This window comes from Ambystoma mexicanum, chromosome 5q, assembly GCF_040938575.1.
Source record: "Ambystoma mexicanum isolate Mex_15411 chromosome 5q, UKY_AmexF1_1, whole genome shotgun sequence".
NCBI classification, from domain to species: Eukaryota; Metazoa; Chordata; class Amphibia; order Caudata; family Ambystomatidae; genus Ambystoma; species Ambystoma mexicanum.
Window position 1 is genome coordinate 1,010,500,523 of NC_090933.1, and position 23,595 is coordinate 1,010,524,117.

The 23,595-nt window shown below is 44.4% G+C and overlaps 1 protein-coding gene across 5 annotated transcripts in view; it reads right to left on the bottom strand.

Moving 5' to 3' along the window:
• CSMD3 (CUB and Sushi multiple domains 3) overlaps window positions 1-23,595 on the bottom strand; it is a 3,270,409-nt gene that overhangs the window by 25,875 nt on the left and 3,220,939 nt on the right. For all 5 annotated transcript variants that reach the window (XM_069621531.1, XM_069621530.1, XM_069621528.1 and 2 more), the window contains one exon: window positions 244-379. In XM_069621531.1, coding sequence (XP_069477632.1) covers window positions 244-379 — 136 coding nt within the window. The remainder of the gene's footprint in view (window positions 1-243; window positions 380-23,595) is intronic.

Consider the following 23,595-nt stretch of genomic DNA (forward strand, 5'->3'; position numbering starts at 1 on the left):
TTAATCTGTTGCCCCTGTTATTTCTGATTCGTTTTCACAGTTCTGATACAAACTTGATTTTGAAAAATGGAAGTGCAGGTCCTTAAAGGATACCACGTCATTGGGTTTACAAATCCTGAATGGTCATATAAAATATGCATCCCATTGGGTTCATTGATTGGATGTTGCTGTCCAATTAGAGAAAACGGATAAACTTCCTCACAGTACTAGAATACACAATGTAAAAGAGATCAAAGTTCTTACCTTTGCTTGTAAAGATAAAATCCAAAACCTGCAAAAATAAGAGCAAAGAAAGGCACAAGGATAGCTATTGCCACCGAGCTGCTGTTGGTACCATGGGGATGATTTGGAGAGTTTCCTCCTTCAGACATGTTGAGACCTGTGGAAAAAAGAAGACATTACATTTGGAGTGCACTGCCACTTTTGATTTTGCTACGTGATTACACATACTTCAGTGGGATTGCATAACATGTCAATGGATCTTGAAATCTGGCATGTGAACTGCATGGCTGAAAATAATTGGCTAACATTGATTACCTGTTTATAAACACACAATGGCCATACATATCATTGCAATTTATAATACTTGCATATTCTGAGAGTTATGTGATCTGTGATCAAGGGTATATCATCAACACCTGATTGACGCCTAGTATAACACTCAAGAACTATATAAAACATTATGGCAATCGGATTATAATAGATTAGGATAGTTATGTCATCATCACATGGCACATGAGAGACACTGTTTCACTATTCACGGAGACAAAGTCAACCCTAACAAAAAATGTTTGTCCTATCACAGCACATTATGCAAGGACCATTGCATGAGAAGATCCCACTCCAAAGGCCATCACCACAAGAAGCCCATCCCTTCTCTAAACTCCTCCCCTCTCCATACCAACCCTTGCTCCTAAGCTTATCGTGTCTATGAAGCCCATTCTCGCAATGAGCCCCTTCACACGTTAGTCAACATCCTTGCTGCAAAACGCATAAATTCTACGGGGGCCAAACCTTATCCTCACTAGGGTCAGAACTAAGGAACTATGCACATCGCAACTTTATCAAAAGCTTCCTAATGAAGTTTCATCCTTGCTTACAGCATTTGTTTCAGTGTTGTAACTTCTAATATACCACTAACAATCCACACATATAAACATTGAAAGGCTGTTAAAAAGCACTTCACTTTTGTGTACCTCTATAAAGTGATTGGCCTGCAACCCATGTTTTGTATGGCACAGAAATCCTCAGTGCTATTTACTATCCTTAATGTGACCAATATTGATTATTTTTCTATGCATAAAATACTTATGTTAAGTCTAATGATTGACATCTGTGTAAACATTTCACATTAATCAGAGTTAAATATATAGGTGTACAAAGCCATTGGTAACTCGGTCACGCATGTGTAAGAAGTTAAGTGAAACTATACCGAAGAGACATTGACTAAAATTAATCTCAGCGTTCCAATGATTAACAGTGTATGTGATTCAAAGCTGAGCCATTGAGACACAAAACTGGCCCCTGAAGTTCTGCTGAAAGGGTTGCTGTGATTGGGTATTGCCTTAGCTATAGCTATATGGGTTCAATGATTAACAGTGTATGTGATTCAAAGCTGAGCCATTGAGACACAAAACTGGCCCCTGAAGTTCTGCTGACAGGGTTGCTGTGATTGGGTATTGCCTTAGCTATAGCAATAACGGGTCCATGTTATCCCCTGAAACTAGGTGCTTTATGGAGATATAATGCTAGACTGGCCTGCAGGAATAGCACAATCACATCTCAAAGGAGCCTCAAGGTGCTGCACAGAGAGGCGGTTGTACTAGAGCATGCAGGACCTAAACTTTATATCGCACAAATATCGGTAGATGAGTGAAAACAACATGCATTGTAAGTCACATGAAACACTGAATGAAGTTTCAGCAATTAATTTTTTATATGATTGTTTTCATGTTCGTATTCACTTCTATTTTAAAAACAAGTTGGTTAGGAATGTACCCCAGTAGCTGGAATGTTTTTCACACGCACGTGCTTTCTCGAGGCTTTGCTTTACATTGAATGTTGGATTACAATTCAAATTGTGTTGCAACTCTTGGCCATTCACCATTACATCAATTCACTCTGATGTTTCAGTTGTAGATATACACCAAAGTGAGTGTAATACTATGACTGTACTTCTGTGTGTAGCCCAATAACGTCTTCCAATAGGACTTCAAACTAGCTTATTGTCTGGTTTGGAGAGAGAATAGGTCGCTCCTGTATGAGCGCTATTCAGAAGTAACAACAAAAGAGATACACAGAGGGGAAAAGAGGTGTAGTACAGCTGTACCGGGTGGCAGCGAGGAGAGGGGCGGGCAGGGTCTAGCGAGTCAAGTAGTGTGAGGGGCGACATGATGGCCGAGGTGTTGAGGAGAGAATCCTTGAAGAGTCTCTTCAATGCTTCAAGCGACTTACACAACTTTTTTTCTGGTCTGACTTCTCTCTCCCAATATTGTCGGGATATAAAGGTTGGGTTTTGAATACAAGTAACACCTCGATCAATTCATTCCAATACATAGCCTTATCGTCCTGAAGAAAACGCATACAATTTGCTGAGTGTGAATTACAAAGGAAAACACATACAATTGGGGCACTATTTGTACAACTACCTGGTGGTAGTTACGTGTTTAATTGTAGCAGAAACATCTCAAACATGAGATGTTACAAAGAAAATAATAATGATATGTGGGGTCTGGAAGAGGTCAAGTTAGAGACACATTCACATTAGTGAGACTTGGATGTGATGGGTAGTTGGGCAACTGGGCAAAACAATTAACAATGAGCTGGTTTATTTACAATTTGATATGAGAAAGCAACATGATTTGCCCTGAATCCCAAAGTGGTGATCATGTACAGAAGCAGCCTAGGTAGCAAGTTCTTCACGATGCAAAATCGATCAATTAGCCTCTTGACCCCTTTTTCTATAATACTCTGGGTGCCTTATCCTAACATAAAAGACATATAAAATAACATAAAGGTACACAGCAAAAAGGTCGGAAGCGCCAAAGCATCCCAAATTGGAAAATCCCTTGGTTGCCTGGTTTCTTGTCTTCAAACCAAGTAAAGGCAATGGCAGTCTAGTGATTTTTTTTGTCAGAAAAGAATCCCATCAGGAATTCTGTTTATCAGAATGAGCGCACGTTTTGAGCCATTATCAGTGCTTTCAAACGTATCAGTATTTGCTGATTATTAAACCAGAGGAGGCAGCATTGTCTGGGTCTGTCATTGTTTGCGATTGGAGTGAGAGGATGGATGAGCAGAGTAGTTGCGACCCACTCAATCCTGCAGTGAGATGACCAGTCATCCCTCGGTCTGGAGGAGCTATGGCTCGTGGTTCGCAAAGTGAATAAAGCCTAAGATCGTAATATGGAAAACATATCATTAATGGTAGGGACAGATATTGGAGGATCTGGATAAAGATGCTGTGTAGGGTGGACCCTGAACAGAAAGGCAGAGTAATTGGTCCATATCAGTGGGCGAGATGTTGTAAGGGGGAAATTGACTGAGCTGAAAGGGTGAGAGAAGAGCATGGTTAGATCTTAACAGCAGCGACTCTCACTCAATATTCAGCTCTTTCCTTTCAATAATGCATTAAATAAAGAAAGCAATTTTTAATGGGATTGCACCATTATGGAAGGCTTTTGTAAATGAGGCCCAATGTTTATATTTATGTAAACCCTCAGGTGGAAGTACTTACTATTTCGATGTCATCCTGCAAAGGTTTGGCGATATTCCTGAGACCAGATATCTGCATCCTAAAAATGCAACTTGGCGGAGTTCAGCTCAGTTGGCAATTCCCGACATTCACTATATTTCTATCTTTGGTGATGAAAATGAAATACAGCATGGCAGTGATCAATGGCTGAAGCATGTATATCAGGTGGCAAACCTCATTTAAGCAATGCTGGCTCAAAGGTTATTTGCCATGATTGAACATGGAGTAGACCATAGTATGTATCACAACTAGTTTCACTCACTGTTTCGCTACTCAAATTCTCTTCCAGGCTGTTAGGCTTAGAGTTTGCATTGACTATGTTTAATAAGTGTGTTTAAATCTATGTATAAGTGTGTTTCTGCAACCCTGAATATCAGGGCACATATGCTCCTGTATGTCCCAAGATGCATGCCATTACCAGGTCAGGTAATCACTCAGGCGATTAGACAATGTCTACAATGAAATACAGCTTCCTTAGGCAACTGTCATAAACAAATGCATCTTAAACAGGAATAGCATATGTGTGCTTCTTTCTTTGGGGCAGATATCTCTGATGCGCCTTGGAGCTGTACACAACTTGAGTCATTCACACTCACCGGGCCACATTGCTGCAGCATCATCAACCAGGACCAGTTAAATGTTCAAATCAATGGATTAACTTGTTGGATTGGGCTCCTTATGAAGAATTGTTATATGGCAAGGGTGTAGTAGCTCTGCCTTTTTTTATTCATTTTAAATATAAAATGGTTCAGGTAATTCCCTCTCAGAGAGGGTAGTCTGCTGTCCAGACCCCATATCCACAAACTGCATGCCAAAAGCATAGTGTACACCTGTGCTCTGCTGCATCAGCATAGTGACCTGAAGACACTGCTCCCCCGTGGCATTCGACACATTGTGTGAGCACAGTGGACAGCTGCAACGCCAGCCAAGCATTTGCAGCTCAGGGATTGCATTTAAAATATTCACCACCACATACGTTAGGGTATGGTGCTAGCATCTCTCATACGTATTGCGGCCACATCAATTTGACATCTTATCTCTATTAGAACTGTGAACCTAGATCATTTGCAGAAGGGTTATGTTTATTCTGGTCCGATAACCTGGGCCTGCCAAGAGACAGGGCAGAAGACTGGGTGGCTATGGATCTAATTTTCATTTTGTGTGACGTCAGGTAACACCTCTCCCAAGTGAGCCGCCAACCTACTTGCATGAGCTGATTTTTGGAAACAGGAATTAAAGGGCCACCCATCACAAAAAGACAAGCCTCACAGCAGGGTACTGCATATCAAAAAGTGCCTTTGATGGTATTGGCAAGGTAACATGTGAAGTTAGTGTAGATAGGGGGAGCTCAGACCATCTGGAGGAAGATACCGCCATCTTGCTTTCTGTCTTTATCACTCTTCCTTCCTATCCCCTCAGCTTCCTTTAACACAAAGCACTTTGAGTATGATGTCAGAAGGCAAAGTCAACTTGTTCTACGGCCAGGGATTGAACCCCAAAAGCTGGATTGCTTTAGACCGATCACTGGGAGACGTTTACCTTTAATAAGGAGTCTCCCACTCTTTCATTGATTCTCTCTCAGACACACCAAAGCCCCCCACCACTGAGGTGAAGTAATTCTCCAAGGCAGAAGCAATATATCCCCCCTACTCCCTCCCATGGTGCATTGGGTGTGACTCTTGAACAGACTCATCTTGTCCTATAACCCTTGAAGTGTTTCTCACAACATCTGGAATACCAGACTAGCTAAGGCTCCCTATTCAGCCACTTAAAACCGTGTTCACAGCTACCGAATCAGAGAGACCAGCCACTGCTGATTTTTATACTCAATCAAACCTTTAAACCAAAGTGCTTGCAACTTTAGTCCAGCTCGACGCAGCATCATACCACACAGAGGCTGTCACCTGCTTGAACCAACTGTGCATCACAGGATTTGACTTTAACTGACCAAGTGTCACTCATTGACTCGAACCAGCAGTTACTAAACTACTCAGCCCTGCTCGACCTGAAGATGCACACCAGTATGTCAAGACCACAATTCAAATAATTGCTGACCTATGACTTGAACCTCTGTAGCACAGCATCAATCATCGGCCTTGCCCAGAGGTTACCACAGGCTGGAATGGAACAGATCCTGGTGAGCGCTCCGACCTGCATCACTTGAATGCCACCTGCAAACTGCTCTGTGCCACTGCATTCCAACTGACTCGAGGCCAGCTCAGTGCTTTGGCCAACATGAAATGACCCACCCAAACTGGTTTTGAGCCACTTGCACAACACCTTGTAGTATGGTTTGATGCTGTCAACTTTCCAAAAAGGTCATATTGACCCATAACTTCCCCCTGGTCCATTTTTGGTCCTAGAGATGGTTAAGGTTACTTATACAGCTTTTTCATCAAAAATATATCCTTTTAAATCAAAATTGTGGTAATTGACTTGCCTTTCAACCCAGTATTTATATACAAAGTGCTGCATCTTTCTTTCTTTGGACCTTCTATGTTCTTTCCAAAGGGGTGGGGTTGGTAGAGTGTTTTTATCCTTAGCTTTCTTGCAGATGGTGTTTTTAATAAAAAAAATGTATATGGGGGCGCTGTTGAGTAGCCAGCAAAATAGCTGCTTAGCCCATTAGCTCTGTGTGGACCTGGCACGTATCCGCCACCATCAGCGGTTTGCCTGCATCTCTCTGCCCAGCATTGGTGTGTGTCCGACACCACCGTCACCATTTAGCAGCCTTTTCACGAAAAAACGCGGCCCGAGACACCAGCCACGACTGACAACAGTCCGGGGCCTGGCCGCGTGTGAGGCACCATGCTGTATCGTGCCTCCTCCACTGAGTGGAGCCTGCTGCCTGCGGCCAAGAAGGATGCTGCTCACTGCCCGATCACTGGGGCTCACCTCACCGGGCCCTGTGCTGCATCATTGAGGCCAGCGCTGCTGCGGCTGGGGGCACCTGGACTCTGCTGTGGCCGGCTGGTGGCCGCATTGTGGCCCCATGGTGGAGCGGTTTCCCATCTCGCCAATGGAGGCTCGCCACTGCCGCCCATCATTTCTACCCTACCCCGCTCTCGCCGGCCTGGCGGCCCTCTGGACCGCCTGGGTCGGGCCCCGGACCGGGGGTGGACTGCTGGAGCCTCCCAACGTGCCCTCCACTCTGTGCCTCTTGCGCGCCCTGGCCTGGGCTGCGGCCGGGAGGCAACCACACCTGCTGCAACTGGTGCAGCGGCGAAACGAGGATTGATCCCCGCGAACTGGACTAGATGTGCTTGCGGGGCAGGTGAGGAGCTGGGGGGCCTGCATTTGTTTATTTATGCCTTGTTTCTTGCAGCCCCTCGTGGATCGCATCGCTGCTGCGGCTCCCATCAGACCACAGCCCCAGCACTGTTTATAACAACTGCTCAGTGCTGGGAGCAGGTAGCAGGCGCTTCCATCCGCCCAGTTAGCATTGTTGTTTTGGCCCCTTGGTGGGGGTCTGGCCCACTGGAGGAGCCTGCATACATGGACAATTTGTGCCCACATTCACGCTAGAGCACTGCTGCGCTGGCAGGACCCGGGACCCAACTCCCCTAGACTAAGGTGTTGGACACTTCTGAATATAGACATTTCCTCCACTGGACACCCTAATCAGCATTGCCAGGTCGGACTGGGTACCACACAGACACCCTTCATATATCCAGCCCTGGATGCACTGTGGGCGGCAGCTACCCACTGAGACTTAGCTGTACCCACTGACACCCCTTCTGCCTCCTGGTGCTCCCGCTTTCCCCCTCATGGCCACGGTTCCTGCTCTCTGGGCACCACCAAGCTGATACACACGCTTGGCCACCCATATCGCCTCACGCATTACTGGCACAGAAACAACCGCGCCCTGACCTGCACTAGACATGTCTAATCGGTCAAGAGGAGCTGGCAAGGGGGGTGCTATGGATAAGTTCACTAAAGCTGTGCCAAGGGCTGACGCGGGAAAACACCACCCACCCAGGAGGACCCCGAGGCCGAACCACATCCAGGCGCACTGGTCCCAGATCTCACCAGAATGATGGAATCCATGGCCAAGAATTTCGCCTCTTTCCATGATAAGCTGGACGATATCAATGCTAGCGCATCTCGAGTTGGCCAAGCTGGGACTAGGATCACTGAAGCGGAAAATAGGATAGGCACAAATGAAGACGCAATACACACACTCCAGGAAACGGTCGCCACCCGTATCCCGTGACATGAGGGGCGTGAAGGCGAAATGCAATGACTTGGAGTGGGAATAACCTACGCATTATCAGGGTCCCGGAGAATGCACTTAAGGGGCGCATGGAGGATGCAATGGGGAATCTACTTAGGGAGCTGCTGGGCAACCCTGCCTTATGCCCATACTTCACAGTTGAGCGCGTCCATCAGGCCCTATCGCCACGTCCCAAACCAGGCGACCTTCCCAGGCCTATCATCACCAGAATTCTCAATTATAGAGACAGGGATCTCATTCTTCGCCTATCACGTGCGAAAGGGGACTTGCGCCTCAATGCCCATACCATCAGGATTTTCCCTGACTTTTCTGTGGGGGTGCAACAGGAAAGGCGTCAGTTTCTTGGCGTCAAAAAACTATTCGGAGAGCGCAACATCCCCTATGCAATTCTGTTCCCGGCACGACTAAAGATCATATACAAAGGAAAATTGTACTTTCTCACGGTCCTAGAGGAAGCAGTGAAGTTCATTGAGTCACAGATACCTCTCCATAACCCCAAATATGCCCATGCAGACAATGACTGAGCGCGATCTGGCGTTATTCCTTGGTGCCCATATCTGTTTGTTAATGTCTGGTCCCTATGTGCTGATGGCAACAACGGTCATTCACCTATTCATACATGGTTCCCTGATATACACAACTAGGCACCTAGTTGGCTCCCGCCCCACTGTCTTTACGCACTCATTATCCTAGTCCCTGGAGCCGACTATGCGTGCTGTTTCATCCTTTGGCCAACCTCTGGCCTGTCTCGCTTACTGGTGTCAGGCATTAAGTGATTAATGCAGGTACTGCAGACGCTCGCATGGTCTTAGTGCACCCTGTCTCCTTCTTCGCTCAAACGCCAACCTCACAGCAATAGCGTGCCCCACTGCAGTTGCAATGGTTACCTTTATCTGGTTCTGGGTGGTTGTTGGCCGTTGTTGGGCTTGTAATGAGGTGAACCCACGTTGGGTTTTCACCACTGCCCCCCTGCTTAAGGGAGGTGCTGGTTTATTGGGGTAGGGGTGGATGGGAACACTGCCTGTTGGAGGAAGGTGGTGAGGGAAGGGGGAGGAGTTGGTTGGGGGAGTTATGTTAATAATGGCAGAGGTAAACCGGCACATTGCACTACACTGAGGCACCCTTGGATCTATAGCACTGACTGCAGACACGGGCTACAATGGGGCAGCTGGGATGTGCACTAGACTCTTCAAATGCCCACTACTATAATGTCCTGGAATGTCCGGGGCCTGAGCAATCACACCAAGGCAAGTAAAAACATGGCCTACGTCCAAAGACACGGTTGTAAGACAAGAAACACACTCAGAGGGCCCGCTGGCAATGAACATGGCATTATCCTGGGTCCTAACAGATACTACACCTCCCACTCCTCACGGGCCAGGGGGTGCTGACTATCATCCATAAATCCATCAAATTTGTTCTGCACAAGAGCTACATTGACCCTGATGGCAGATATGTAGTACTGTGTTGCACAATCGTAAATAGAGAATATCTCCTTGTGAATACATACGGGCCTTATGTGGACATGCCTGAGGTTGTGGAAGGGGTGGTGTCCATACTCATGGGGTACGTGGGAATTCCAATCATCTGGGGAAGGGACATGAACTTCATTTTAAATACGATCCTGGATAGGACTGGGAAGGCTTCCAGGTCCCTGTCTGGTGCGGCGCGCAGGCTACTGACACATTGCTCAATACTCAACATCCATGACGCCTGGAGACTGCTACACCTGTTATCTTACGAATATACTCACTATTCCTCCATTCATGACAGTTCTCCAGAATCAACCTTTTCCTGGTGTCAAACGAAATAGTGGGGAGGATTGGGGGAGCGCAAATACTGACTCGTACCCTTTCAGATCATGCCCCGATCACACTATCGGTGATATTGGGAATGCCCGTGCCAACATTCAACACATGGCGATTTAAATCGGCCACGCTGCAGAACATTGTGTTCAAGGCCGATATCCTGGCTGACATTGAGTCCTTTTTTGAGCTTAACACTCCCCGGGCCACTACTATTGGGGTACGTTGGGACACCTTTAATGCCTTCATTAGACATATGTCCATATCCAAAGAGACATGCAGACATTAGAGCGGCCCTCAACTGCTCCGAGGCCAGATTGCGGGAACTGGAGCGGGAGTGTGCAACATCTGCCAAACCCATTCACACTCGCCCTAATCAGTGATGAACTCCAGGCATTCAACACACACGCAACCAGAGAAGTTCTATATTTTATCCGCCCTCTTGCTGCGCGGAGGTATGGGGAGGACGATAGGCCTGGTAGAACACTAGCTGCCCTGGTGAGAGGGGAGTGGGGCAGGTGGAGAGCACTTGCATCAAAGACCCACAAGGTGCCACTCAATGGGCGGACCAGTAGATACTCGACGCCTTTGCCGAATTCTACACAAATCTCTACGCCCAACCCCCCGAACATAGCAAACAGCACATGAAGGATCTCCTTGACCAAATTCCCACGACAAGCATCTCCCCTGCCACTAGGGACCAACTAGATGCGCCGCTCCGCCTAGACAAGATAGTTACCGCCATCTCGGATCTCCCCAAGGGTAAGGCTCCCGGGCCCGACGGAATCATGTCCAAATTCTATCAGGAACACATTGCCATACTGGCCCACAATTTACTGGAGGTGTGGGAGGAATCGCTCCGAGTATCTGCCCTCCCCCCCACCATGCGCAATGCTGTAATTACGGGGCTACTTAAATTTGGCAAACCCAGCGAGGAATGCAGTTCCTACAGGCCCCTTTCACCTATGAACATGGATATTAAAATCTTTGCCAAAGTTTTGGCAAACTGCTTCCTTCCAGTTATGACATACATGGTCCACAAGGATCAGGCAGGCTTCATGCTGGGGAGATCCACGTCTCATAACATCAGGTGGCTGCTTAATGTCATGTCATGGATAGACCAGGGATCGGATGCAGTTGCTGTCATAGTGGACTCCCAAAAAGGCATTCGACATGGTCTCTTGGAAATACATGTGGGGGTGCTGGAGACAATGGGCATTGGCCCCAATATGATCATCCAACTCCTGTACACCTCCCCAGTGGCCAGGGTATGGGTCAACTCCATAACGTCTGCACTGATCCACTCTCTAGAGGGACCCGCTAGGTCTGGCCATTCTCCCCTATCCTGTTTGCCTTGGTGATAGAGCCCATGGCGGACCACATCAGAAAACAGCACTCCCACAAAGGGATTCGACTAAAAGACACTCCCGAAATGATCTCTCTTTATGCGGATGACGTATTACTATACGTCAGGAATCCCTCAGGCCACCTGGATCCAATGCTGCGGGTCATCACTCGTATTGGCACTCACTCGGGGTTCACAATTAACTATACCAAGTCTGAGATCTTCCCACTCACTAGCTCTACCCAGCGGCCGGCCACCGAATATCCACTCTGCTGGTCGCCCACTGGAATTAGATACCTGGGGGTCTACGTGTCCCTCACTAAGGACACATTGCTGGCCGACAACTATCAATCGGTGGTGAACCTAGCCGAAACCAAATTGGCATGCTGGCGCTCTCTCCCTTTGTCACTCGCCAGGAGACTTTCACTTATCAAGATGGTGCTTCTCCCCAAGTTTTTGTACACATTCTGCAATGTACCCATCTGGCCAGGGGGGACATACTTTGCGAACCTACACAAGATGTGCGCATAATTCCTGTGGCATTCGGGGGCGGTACGATAGAAATGGATGGCCATGACCCTACCATATGAGAGAGGGGGATTTACTGCCCCCGACCAAACATTATATTGACTAGAAGCTCATACCCAATGCACCTCTCACTGGTATCCGGGCACCCCCCGCCCACACGTCAAGTTGGAATCCCTTTCAGTGGATGGCATTAATGTAATGACACTCATATTGCATTGACAGTACATACCTGACTCCCCCATAGACCCAGTGGGCACCACCATACATGCATGGGTTAGGAATGACAGCAGACCAGTACCCTTACTACAGGTGGCTCCCCATCTGGGGGTTCCCAGGGCAAAGCCTACGCATGATGCAGCCCTTTCGCAACGCTGGAGCTCCCTGGGGTACCAGGCATTAACTGACTTCTACCCTGACCTGCAGTTTATAAATCCACAGACATGGAGGCCGGGCCACTCCGGGCCGGCCCTAGAACTGCTGCAATACTACAGGCTCTGCGTTGCTTTCCGTGCGCATGGCCCAACTTCCCTGAAATGCCCCCCGACTCCCCTGAGATCACATTCATTTCTAACTCTGGAGGGCGCCCCCCCGCCCACACGTCAAGTTGGAATCCCTTGCAGCGGATGGCATTAAAGTAATGACACTCATATTGCATCGACAGTGCATACCTGACTCGCCAATAGACCCAGTCGGCACCACCATACATGCATGGGTTAGGAATGACAGCAGAACAGTACCCTTACTACAGGTGGCTCCCCGTCTGGGGGTTCCCAGGGCAGAGCCTACGCATGATGCTGCCCTTTTGCAATGCAGGAGCTCCCTGGGGTACCAGCCATTAACTGGCTTCTACCCTGACAGGCAGTTTATAAATCCACAGACATGGAGGCCGGGCCACTCTGAGTCGGCCCTAGAACTGCTGCAATACTACAGGCTCCGCGTTGCTTTCCGTGCGCATGGCCCGACTTCGCTGAAGAGCCCCCTGACTCCCCTGGGATCGCATTCATTTCTAACTCTGGAGGTGCCCGACGCGTTGTCTCCTCATTGTATAAGCTGCTGCTGGCAAGCACCCCAGCTTAGCCTTCCAGGGCGCGGGATGAGTGGGCGAGGAGCTGGACTTGGAGGGAAGATGTGATCGCACCAATAGAGTCTCCCTTAACTTCCGCTACCGCGCCATGCAGTTCAAGCTATTATATAGGCTGTACTACACCCCACTCAGGATCTCCAGGTTCACTCATACTGGTCCACACTCATGCCCCTGGTGCAATATGGAAAGAGCTGATCACCTACACATGTTCTGGACATGCCAGAAACTGGTGGAATTTTGGGAAAGAATACTTGCGACATTGTCAGAGATCACTGAAAGCGTTCTTGACCCGGTCCCCCTGGGGGTGCTGTGTGGGGTGTGGAGGGCTGGGAGGGCTGAGGACATGAATACATTTTTAAACATAAGTTGTATTCTGGACAAGAAATCCATTCTCCAGAACTGGAAGAATCCCTCTCCCCCCACATTTCCAAAATGGTTGAACTTTCTTACCTGGTCCCGGAATTGCGAGGAGGAGTACCTTGACATGCTTTCCAATCACTCATTCCCCAAGGATATATGGACGGCATTTAACAGCTATCTCAACAACCAGGAGGATAGCGTGTCTGAGAGTGGCTCCTCCCAAGTGACTTAGTGTGGTGATTGTGTAGAACTGGACATTGCGTTTTCCGTTTTTCCTCTCCTTATTATTGGCCTGAGTTATGGTATAATGTTGTTATGACAGTCACTGTGTGACTTTATGTACTTATCAAATGTAGATGATTGCCCTGTGTTTGTGCTTGTTGTATGCCTCTGCCAACAAAAAAAAATATTTAGAAAGTATATTTTGAACCTTGATTGGGCATTCCATTCATTTGGGACTGCTACGCTTTACTATTTGGGTTGCAACTGATTCACATACATAACCCTCTTGAGAGCATAGCCTTCCCTCAGCCCACGTTACCAAAAACGGTAAAGGAGATTTATCTCTTAACTGTGTCTGTTTTACCTGTACAATTGGAATTACTGTTGGTTTATAGAAGTGTGTGGGTTGAGCAGGTGGTTTATCAATACTCATCCTTATAATCCTGTAGAGCAGAAGTCATTTAGTTACTCTCCTGCAGCATAGACAGCTGTTGAACTTGCCCTACAAGACCAGGTTGCACATTGTGAGTTGCAGAGAGCCTGTGTGAGGCATAGATGATGGACAACCAACCATGGCTTACCTAGAGCCCTCAGTCTAGGCATAATCACCTTTGACCCTGAGATTCTTGGAGAAAATGGAGCCCTTAACTTCAGGTCAGATATCATGGGAGGAAACAAAGGGTGACAATAAAATGAGGGCCTCCAAATTTCAAGTAAAACCAGTTCCAGTTGGACACTAACAGGCTAAGCTATTTTAAGGCAATGCATGAATGGATTTCACAGATCATCTGTGTGTGCTTGTTTTTCTTTTATTTTTTTTTCAAATGACCACATAGGAGAAATGTCTTCAATGCAATTAAACTGGGTTTCGAACATGTAAGGATTGTTTGTCCATTTTTGTCCTACAGTATGCACAGTCGTTTTGGAAAGGAACAGACACTTGAAAGCCAAACTTGCAGCATGAGATGTAAACGGAGAAGTGGCATGTCCACGGAGATTGGTTTGAGTGCCCAGTGTTGAGGAGGAATCAAGCAAGAATCAACATTGTGAGAAAAGGAACCAGTCTGTGTCACAGCCATACGCCTTTAAGTGCAAAATGTTATGGTGCCTTTCAGTTTAAGATGCATATTTTACGTGTGGGACTCATCCAGACGCACACATAATCATATAAGCCAGCGCACCAAACAGAATAGACAGACACATACACACAGGCATGCACATGTCCTGTGTGCACATATGCTTGAGTTTTTATTTTTTTGTGATTGCAGTTCTATTTAGGTACTTACAGGTACAGACACTCCCTCACATATATTTCATCTGCCATCCATGTTGATGACATCAGAGAATTGTGTTCCATGTGGGTATGTGTACATAGGCCTATACACTGAGCTGGTAAGAACAGGGCCAAATTCAGCCTTTCATCCTTTCGCGGTTGATAAATGAGCATCACACACTGTGGGTAAGTAGCGCTCAGATGCAAACAAAAAAACAAAGGAGCTCTTACACGCACAATTATACAACCCTAATTTACAGAGCAGCCTATGCTTTTACAAAAGGGCTCATAATATCCATACTAATGCCATGTTGCTCAATTAACAGTGACCTAGACGGCTTTTAAATTTAAAATGAATTCTTTGACACTCACCCATTTGCAAAAAGGGTCCAGAATCCACCAACAATTGCTCATTAGACCATATTTAATCGTTGTTTAAATGTCTGACCCAAGAGTACTCCCAGTTGACCTTCTAAGCTGGTTTAGCATGATTCCAATGTACCATTGCTTTTGTCATCACACAGGGGACACACATCAGCTGCCCAGTTTACGATGAATGTGGGAATACTGCTTTCTCTGCCATTTTCCTAAGACGTCTCCTAGCTTTTGTAAAAGGTGTATATGTAAGAGCACAATTCAATCAGCACCCCACATGCTTTACATAGAAAATTGACAATGTCCCTCTGCCCTTTCTTATTTATTGTAAATAACTATTTATGGGTGAATCTATATGCTTCATGGCTCCAGGAAACCCCATCTGGGGAACAGCTCACACCTTGTGCATATGTGAATCCATGACAGCCACTCCCTACCCCTGGAAAGACAGTCCTTACAATCTGGATGAAGAAAGAATGGCTGTGTCTTCCCTGGTCCCATCATTTAGCTGTGGCACAAATAAGGTAAGACTATTGGCTAGTCATGGGCTAAAGAGAGTGCACATTCAGGTTTTGTACCTTATTGTATAGTTCATCATATCACCCTAAAACCCTCTGTGTGCCACTGCCAACAAACTGCTCTTCAATATCCTGCACTCGTCACACCTTGCTGTCTCTGATTTTAGGCCAAGGTGCTGCACATTTATTGAGGTATTGATACATAGGTTCTGCTCCTTGTTTCATAGTGAATTATCATCCGTAGGGTTGCAGCATCTCTCTGATACTGAAGGTCCACTGCTACATCAAAAGCTGGTGAGTTGTGGCTGTTGCTGGCAGAGGATGTGCATTCTATTTTGGACTGTGTGGGAAGAGTTTGGGGCTTGTCAGAGTCAGCAGGGTAAACCCCTAGGTGAAATTAGCAGGTATTATGGCCCTGCCCCAGCCAATGAGTAGAAATACCTGACAAATGCCTTCTCCTGTCCTCGAAGGGCAACAATCCCAGCAGGCCACTGAGCATAGCACCCAATCATGTTCCAGTGAGGTTCCCAGCCTGCTAACCAACATACAAATGGACTCAAATTTCCAGCAGGTTTCCTCTGAAGCATGTGTGCTTGTCTCCCACAAGATTTTGCGGTTTATGGTAATGTCTGAGCTTCCGCAATGCCCCTATTCCTCATCTGCAGATGCACATTTTTGTTCCTCATGTGGAACACTCTATCTTTTTAATCAGAGAGAGAGAAAAAGAGAGAGAGAGAGAGAGAGAGAAAGAGAGAGAGAGAGGGAGAGAGAGAGAAAGAGAGATAGAGATGGAGATCTGTATGTATATATATATACATATATATATATATATATATTCAGTGAAAAAACTTTGTTAAAGGGACGTTATGGTTAAGTTGCGCTACTAAAAACCTATGAAATTCAGTGAAAAAACTTTGTTAAAGGGACGTTATGGTTAATTTGCGCTACTAAAAACTTATGAAATTCAGTGAAAAAAACTTTGTTAAAGGGACGTTATGGTTCAAAGAAAAACCGAAAAACCGCTGAAATTCGGCAGTTATGGTAAGATAAGCAACCATAACTCGCGCCACTGTGCACTGCTAACACTAACACCCAGGACATCAAAGATGACATCACAAAAAGACAATAAAAACAAAAAGGACACATACTCCGTCCTCTGAACACCCCACCATTTAGTTTATTTACAAAATGTCATAACAGCCGTGTTCTCCGCAGACAAATCGAACACAACAAAAGCATATAGCACATAAAAAAACAAAACATTGAACCTATCCCATACTCCCCCACCCTCCCCAAACACTCTTACACACCAACACACTCCACTAAATACAATTTTTAATCCAAGTTTCACCACGCTGTCCGCGGTCGACGGCGAATACAAGATGGTGGGCGCCACAGACAATCTGACGCGCTCCACGCCATCCAATCAGCGAACACATTGCATGTCCGCGGACATGACGCAAGCCCATGGGCCAATCGGGGTGTTGTCCGGGAGCGAACAGGGAAGTCTGTCCGCTAAGCGAACACAGATATCACTATATTTTTTGCCTTACATTTTGGTCATTTTTTAAAAAACTACTGGACGGATTTACACCAAATTTGCAAAAGCATGCTTTCGGGACCAAGCCGCCGCTCCTGCCGCAAATCTGGTGTAAATCCTTCCAGCGGTCCGGGCTGTAGCCGTGCGCAAAGTTTTTTCCCATTATGTCTATAGGAAAAAACAAAAGTTTTGGGACCCCCCCTATAACTTTGCCCCCCTGGACCAAACCTCTTCAAACTTCAGACTGGGCCATATACTGTTTTTGCAAAGTTTGGTGAGGATTCGTCCAGAGGGAGCGAAGTTATAAGCCACCCAAAAAGTGCTATTCCTATGGAAACACCAACTTAACCATAACTACCGCGTCCATGTAATATATAATATATATATATATACTTTCTGGACAGCAGATCACTAAATTACCTTGCTCATGGGCAGATGATCATCGAGTGGGTAGGTGTGTTTAACCAAATATGTTTTTTTGTTCGATAACGACTACTACATTCAATTATGAGGAATTGCTATGGGCACACGTTTTCCTCCTCCTGATGCAAATTTGACAATGGGGTGGTGGGAAACGTTTTGCAGTGTGGACAGAAAGGCAATAGTCAGCATACTAACCAGGTGGTTTTATGTCTAAGATTTAGCGATGATTTAGTTATCTTCTGGAATGGTGAAAAAAAAAGATTGGCTGAACTTTGTGAAAATTCTGACTGTCAACAACCTTAACTTGAAATTTAGTGAAACACGCTGCCGAGAGTCAATAATTTTCTTAGATGTTTTGGTCAAAACAGACCAAAAAGAAATTATCACTGAATTTTATCGAAAACCGACTGGCTCTAACATGACACTCTTTGCTAGCAGTAATCATCCCACATGTGTTGATAAAGATGTAAAAACACACTATGAATTTTGTCAAACAAAGATAACCTAAAGCCATTCTGGAGAGAGCTTATTTGAAAGCCCCCAATTTAAATCAAACTACTTTGCTCTCAACCAATAGGATATCAGAAGAAACAGGAAAACATGATGAAATCAGGTTAATTCTCAAATATGGGACTCATGCTAAAACTATATGAAAAATAATGCACCGACATTGGCATGTATTACAATTCGATGAAGTTTTATTGTAATAACTTGAGGAGCATGTTAACATCAATCTCCATCCAAGACTCACTGGTAAGCAGTTTCATGGCCCCTATTACTAAAATCTCAAACAGAATGTTTTGGTTTGATGGGAAGACTACTGTTTTCTTCAAATGCATGAAGTGCAAAGCATGTAAACATGCCCTCAACTGAACTAATTATCTACATCTGTACTAGGCTATGTAGTAGAACTAAGAACTAGAATTACGTGCTACACTGAGTTTGTCGCATATGCTCTCTTGTGTTCATGTGACCTTTGGTATATTGGAAGTACTATCGGAAAGCGGAAATTTAAGAATTTTACCACACATGAGAGTAATAAAGAATTTTGATCCTTCTTACCCCATGGCTGTTCACTTTAGAGATTCACATCTGGGCAAACTTGAAAGTTTGAGATTTTTTGGACTGCACCGCATCAAAACAAATCCTTGTGGGAGCAATCGTGAACTTGAACTGCGCCAGATGGAGACAAAGTTTATTTTAGACTTTGAAACTAAAAAGCTAAGGGACATAATCTCAATGAGGAGTTGTATACGTACCTATGGACCTTATCAGTCCAGATTTAATTCAATGAATTCATTTTCTCCTTTTAGTTTTTCTCAATCCAAATTTAACCTCAGAAATAATACTTATGCTTCTGATAAGTATTTTGATTCAGAAACTTTCATGAGTTGGTGAAATATTTGTGATCATTTGCATAATGTTCTTTCATTCGATGTTTAAGCTATAACACTTTTTCTATTTTTGATTTTGATTGTGCATATCATTTTGAAATTCACATTGCTCAGTCTCTATTCTCAGTTGTTCTTTTTATGACAATGTTATACTTTTTCTAAATTGTCTATAGTACAAATAGAGGTGGAAGTAAGCAAACACAATTTTTTAAAAAATGTATACGCTTTGGTGATGTTGTCATCTAACATATGTTCCAAATGACATGTCTCTTGTACATATTCTGCTGCCATAATGTCAAATGCTGAAGCATTGTGCACTTTAGGATTTCCAAAATATATTGGATTGGTCATGTCTAGATAAAAAGCCATTGGTATTCCAGATGAGGTAGAAATATTCATGCACTATGCACTGTATGTATAGTTTTTCTATGACTATTGTTTACAAAAGAGGATGCACTATGCACTTTATTGAATATCTATAGACATTTTAGTATGTCTTGATTTTATTTTTATAGATAAATGTGGTTATTTCCTTAAGCACAATGCACTTTGGGCATCACTTAGCTACAGAACAATTTGACCCGCTAACCAGTTGACTAAAGACATAGGGTAACCGCTAGTCATGTCAATATAAAATCTACAGGTTTCAATCCAGATACAAGGCACTTTGTTTTTGATATGAAGAACAACTGATATATAATGACAGCTATTATTAATTTGTATTGGGCACTTTGGAACGATAGGAAGTCATGTACTCAACAAAATTGCATTTGTGCACTTGTATAATATGCAGTGAAAATGAAGAAAAGTATGCAATAAGCACTTTTCCAATTGTTGATACATTGTATGTTATCGAAAAAATCTGTGATCCATATTGGAAGCAAAGATGTCTATGCACTAAGCACTTTATTTAGGGTAACCTTTGCCATACTGCACTTTGTTTCAATATATTTGCACTTAGCACTTTGATTGAGGGAAACATCTACTATACAGCAATTTATTTTGACCTGAGATTGGCATCAGCAGTTTTTCAATTACATGCAATAAGCATTGTCGGTGAGGGTAACCGCGGCTTTCTGCAAGTCAGATAATCCGCTTAACAGCATTAGCACTATATATGCGTTAAGCCTGTTTAAGTAATTCAGCAATTCTTGCCCTTTGCCACATAACTTTGCTTTACCTCAATACAGAGTGAGTGCAAAGAAAGTACTGAATGTCGTAATTGTGACAATCGGAGCAAACATCTTTTAGTAGCAGTATTGTTTATTCATGCTCTGCCATAGTCTGTTTGCACCACAGAATGCATGTATTGCTGAAATGGAATCCATTACAAAATCCACCAGTTTTGAACCAATGTGTTGGGATCTGTATGTGTAAAAAGAGAAAAGGGACAACAAGACAAGAGAACCATAGAGACTTTCATTGTGTATATATGTTGGTACTTGGTAACTTTTCTTGTACGTGAACAAGCAGCAGGAGTGCTGCGAAACACGTTTTACTTTGCTTTTATCTGAAAGCTGATGTCATAATAAACTGGATATTTTTTGGTGATTGGATTTGAAAAAGTGATTCACTGGCGTCAGACTTTTGTGTGTGCCATCCACTTTTGGAAAGACCAAAAGATTTCCTTTTTTCAAATATATATATATATGAATACATATTTTAGGAACAAACTTTAGTTGCCGGGATGTTAAGGTGAGAACTTAATGCAACAAAATGCCTGAAATTCAGCTAGAGCTACCTTAACTTCATGCCCCCTGTTGAGCAGCCTATGACCACAATGAGGACATTACAGATGACATCACTGATGGAATCTCTGGTGGCTTGACTGATACATCACTGGTGACATTGCTAATAACATCATATATAGCATCAATAATTATTTAGCTAATGGCATCAGAAATAAATTCACTCTAGGTATTTGCCCATATTTGGACCACCCTTACATTTCTTCATATGAGATATCAGCATTTTAGAATAGTTCAAATTAATGAGCACATTGTTTAAAACCGTAAAAAGCTAAAGAGGCATCATATTACTACTTGTGAAGCTTTATTTTGTGGTACATTGGTAAAATACATCTGGATTATAACTAGTACATTGCTTAGAGTGTTCCTGTGTGTGTCAAATATACCTAAGAAATGTTCTCTAAAACATAATCTGTACAAACATTTACAAAAAATAAATAGAAATACATTGAAAGAGACACATGTTGAACCCTAATACTTTCCTATGTTTTAAAATATACCTATGTAAATACTCAATTGATTTATTGTAAGAAAAATGTGTGCTCAATTAATTTTCTAAATGCCCTGAGCTTCAAAACAACAAACAACAATCACTACTACTGCTTCTCACCATAAGACATCACCATGTGTCTCCTCTCTCCACAGCCCATCCACACTCTCACTAGGGTTCAAATAGCCAATTGCCCTGGACAACCCCAGCATTCTACCCTAGCGAAACTCATAAATATTGCTCTTGTCCGTATTCAACACCCACGGACCACATGTACATGCTCTCTCATGTTGATCAATTGCTGGCCTCATGTTGTACAACAACCTGGATGCCCTGTTCATCACTAAAACATGGTTTACCCCATTCTCACCACATGTTTTCAACATTCTCCTACCCTAACGCTACTGCCTCCAACATGCTGACTGGCCAGAAATGGCTGGAGGCAGAGTGGCAATCATCCACAGGAGTGATTGGCCATGCTCCATGGGTCTGATGTCCTTTCATCGTGGGATGTTTTTTGCAGGGTATTTTGTCGCAAATTTGTTTTTGAAAAAAACATTGCATTTTTAAGGGGGGTTAGTAAATTATAAATATGGGTTGTGGGTGTTTAGGAATAAATACAAATTAAAGAAAATGGGGGGTTTGTGGGGTAACCCCCTAAAAATAATTACAAACAATTAGATGGGTTTTTTTGTAAGGAAAATCGCAGTAAAAAACCCAGCGAAAAAACATCCCACGATAAAATGACATGGAACCGCTCCATGAACCCCTCTCCCAAAACAAGCCCATTTGAATCACTTACCTGATGGTTCCCTCTATCACACAACAAATCCATCACCTTCCACTTCATCTACCGACCACCACACAGGAGTGTCTCTTTCATTGGAATCATCTCCAACATACTCTCCTCTGCCATTTTAACACATTCAAATAATGTCTTTCTCAGTGATTTTAACATCCCAGAGTCACAGGCTCAAACCCGCACACGAAGCATGCTTTTCGCAGTGACCATTTCCATGGACCTTAAACAAATTGTGCTCTCCCCCACATACAATAATGGCAACACCCTAGACTTAGTCTGCACATCGTCCCCGTGCATCAACTGTGCAGATCCTATCCCAATTGACTGGTCTGACCACTCTGCCATCGCATTATCAGTCCCCCACTTGACTATGGCTCACAAACGTCAGCTAAATTCCCCTTCACTCAACACCTCTCATTCAACACCTTCCCGGTCAATTAGCTAGAAGCAAACTTTGCAAACTTCACCACCCCAGGGAATGCCTATGGCCTCCTCGAATTATTGAGTATTTTTGCTATGAAACTGGTGGATACTCATGCCCCCCTAGGGGGGCATTAGACCAAAAAGTCTGCCCCATGATACGCCTACCAAACAAGCCTCCAACAAATGCTCAATCAGAGCCCTATAGAAATGGTGTCACAAAAACCATAACTCAGGAGACCTCAGCAACCTCAAATCTCAGTGGGCAAACCGTAGGATTCTGATTACCATAGGATTCTGATTACAGAGGCAAAAGCGGCTTACTATTCCACCACCATTGCAGCAGCCTCTAACAGGAGCAAAGCCCTCTTTGAAGTAGTAAGCATTGTACCGAACCCTCACCCGACCCCGAGGTACCAGAAAAATGCAGCAGAATCAACACATATTTTATTGAAAACATTGACAAAATCCAAGAGACCACTGAATGAACCTCTCACAGAATTAACTTCCCCTGCACCCTGGCATGCACATTGCTCCCTCAAACCTACTTCTTACCCTGACAAAATAATTCCAGCCTTCATAATTAAACAAATGACGGGCCCATCGCTCTATGCGCTCCTCAGCATCATCAATGCCTCCCTCACAGAAGGTACATTCCTGGACACCCTCAAGACTGGTCTCATACAACCTCTTAAAAAAAAAAAAAAAAACCTAAATCCAGATGACCTGGCCAACTACAGGTCTATTATGAATGTCCTGTTTATTGCAAACATTTTGGAAAATGTCGCCAGAATCAAACAACTCCACCTCCTAAATAACGCAGTGTCGCATTGAGACAGCTACCTACCAGGTGCTGGATGATGCTCTCCAAATCATGGGTAAGGGCGACTCATGCCTCCTCTTCCTCCTTGACCTCTCAGCAGCATCCAACAATGTCGATCACCACAGTATGGAGAAGGAGCTAAGTACCCCTACCTCAACCACTTTGCCCAGAATGCCTATATGTTGGAAACCAGATTATTTGATTTATGAGGAACAATTGAAGCAACAGATGCCAAAGGAAATCCTGGAGGCAAGGTTCCCATTGAGAAAACCATACGTGCATTCAAGACAGTATGATGGCTGTCTAAACAAAATCCCAGAGGAAGCAGGACACCAGACTGACGAAGCAGATTGGTGACGTAATGCAAAAGTCGCTCTGACATACACATAAGGCATCAAGCACGTATCAAAGATAAGCAACACGTTGGGCTCAAGATGAAGAGGCTTATGCTGAAGAA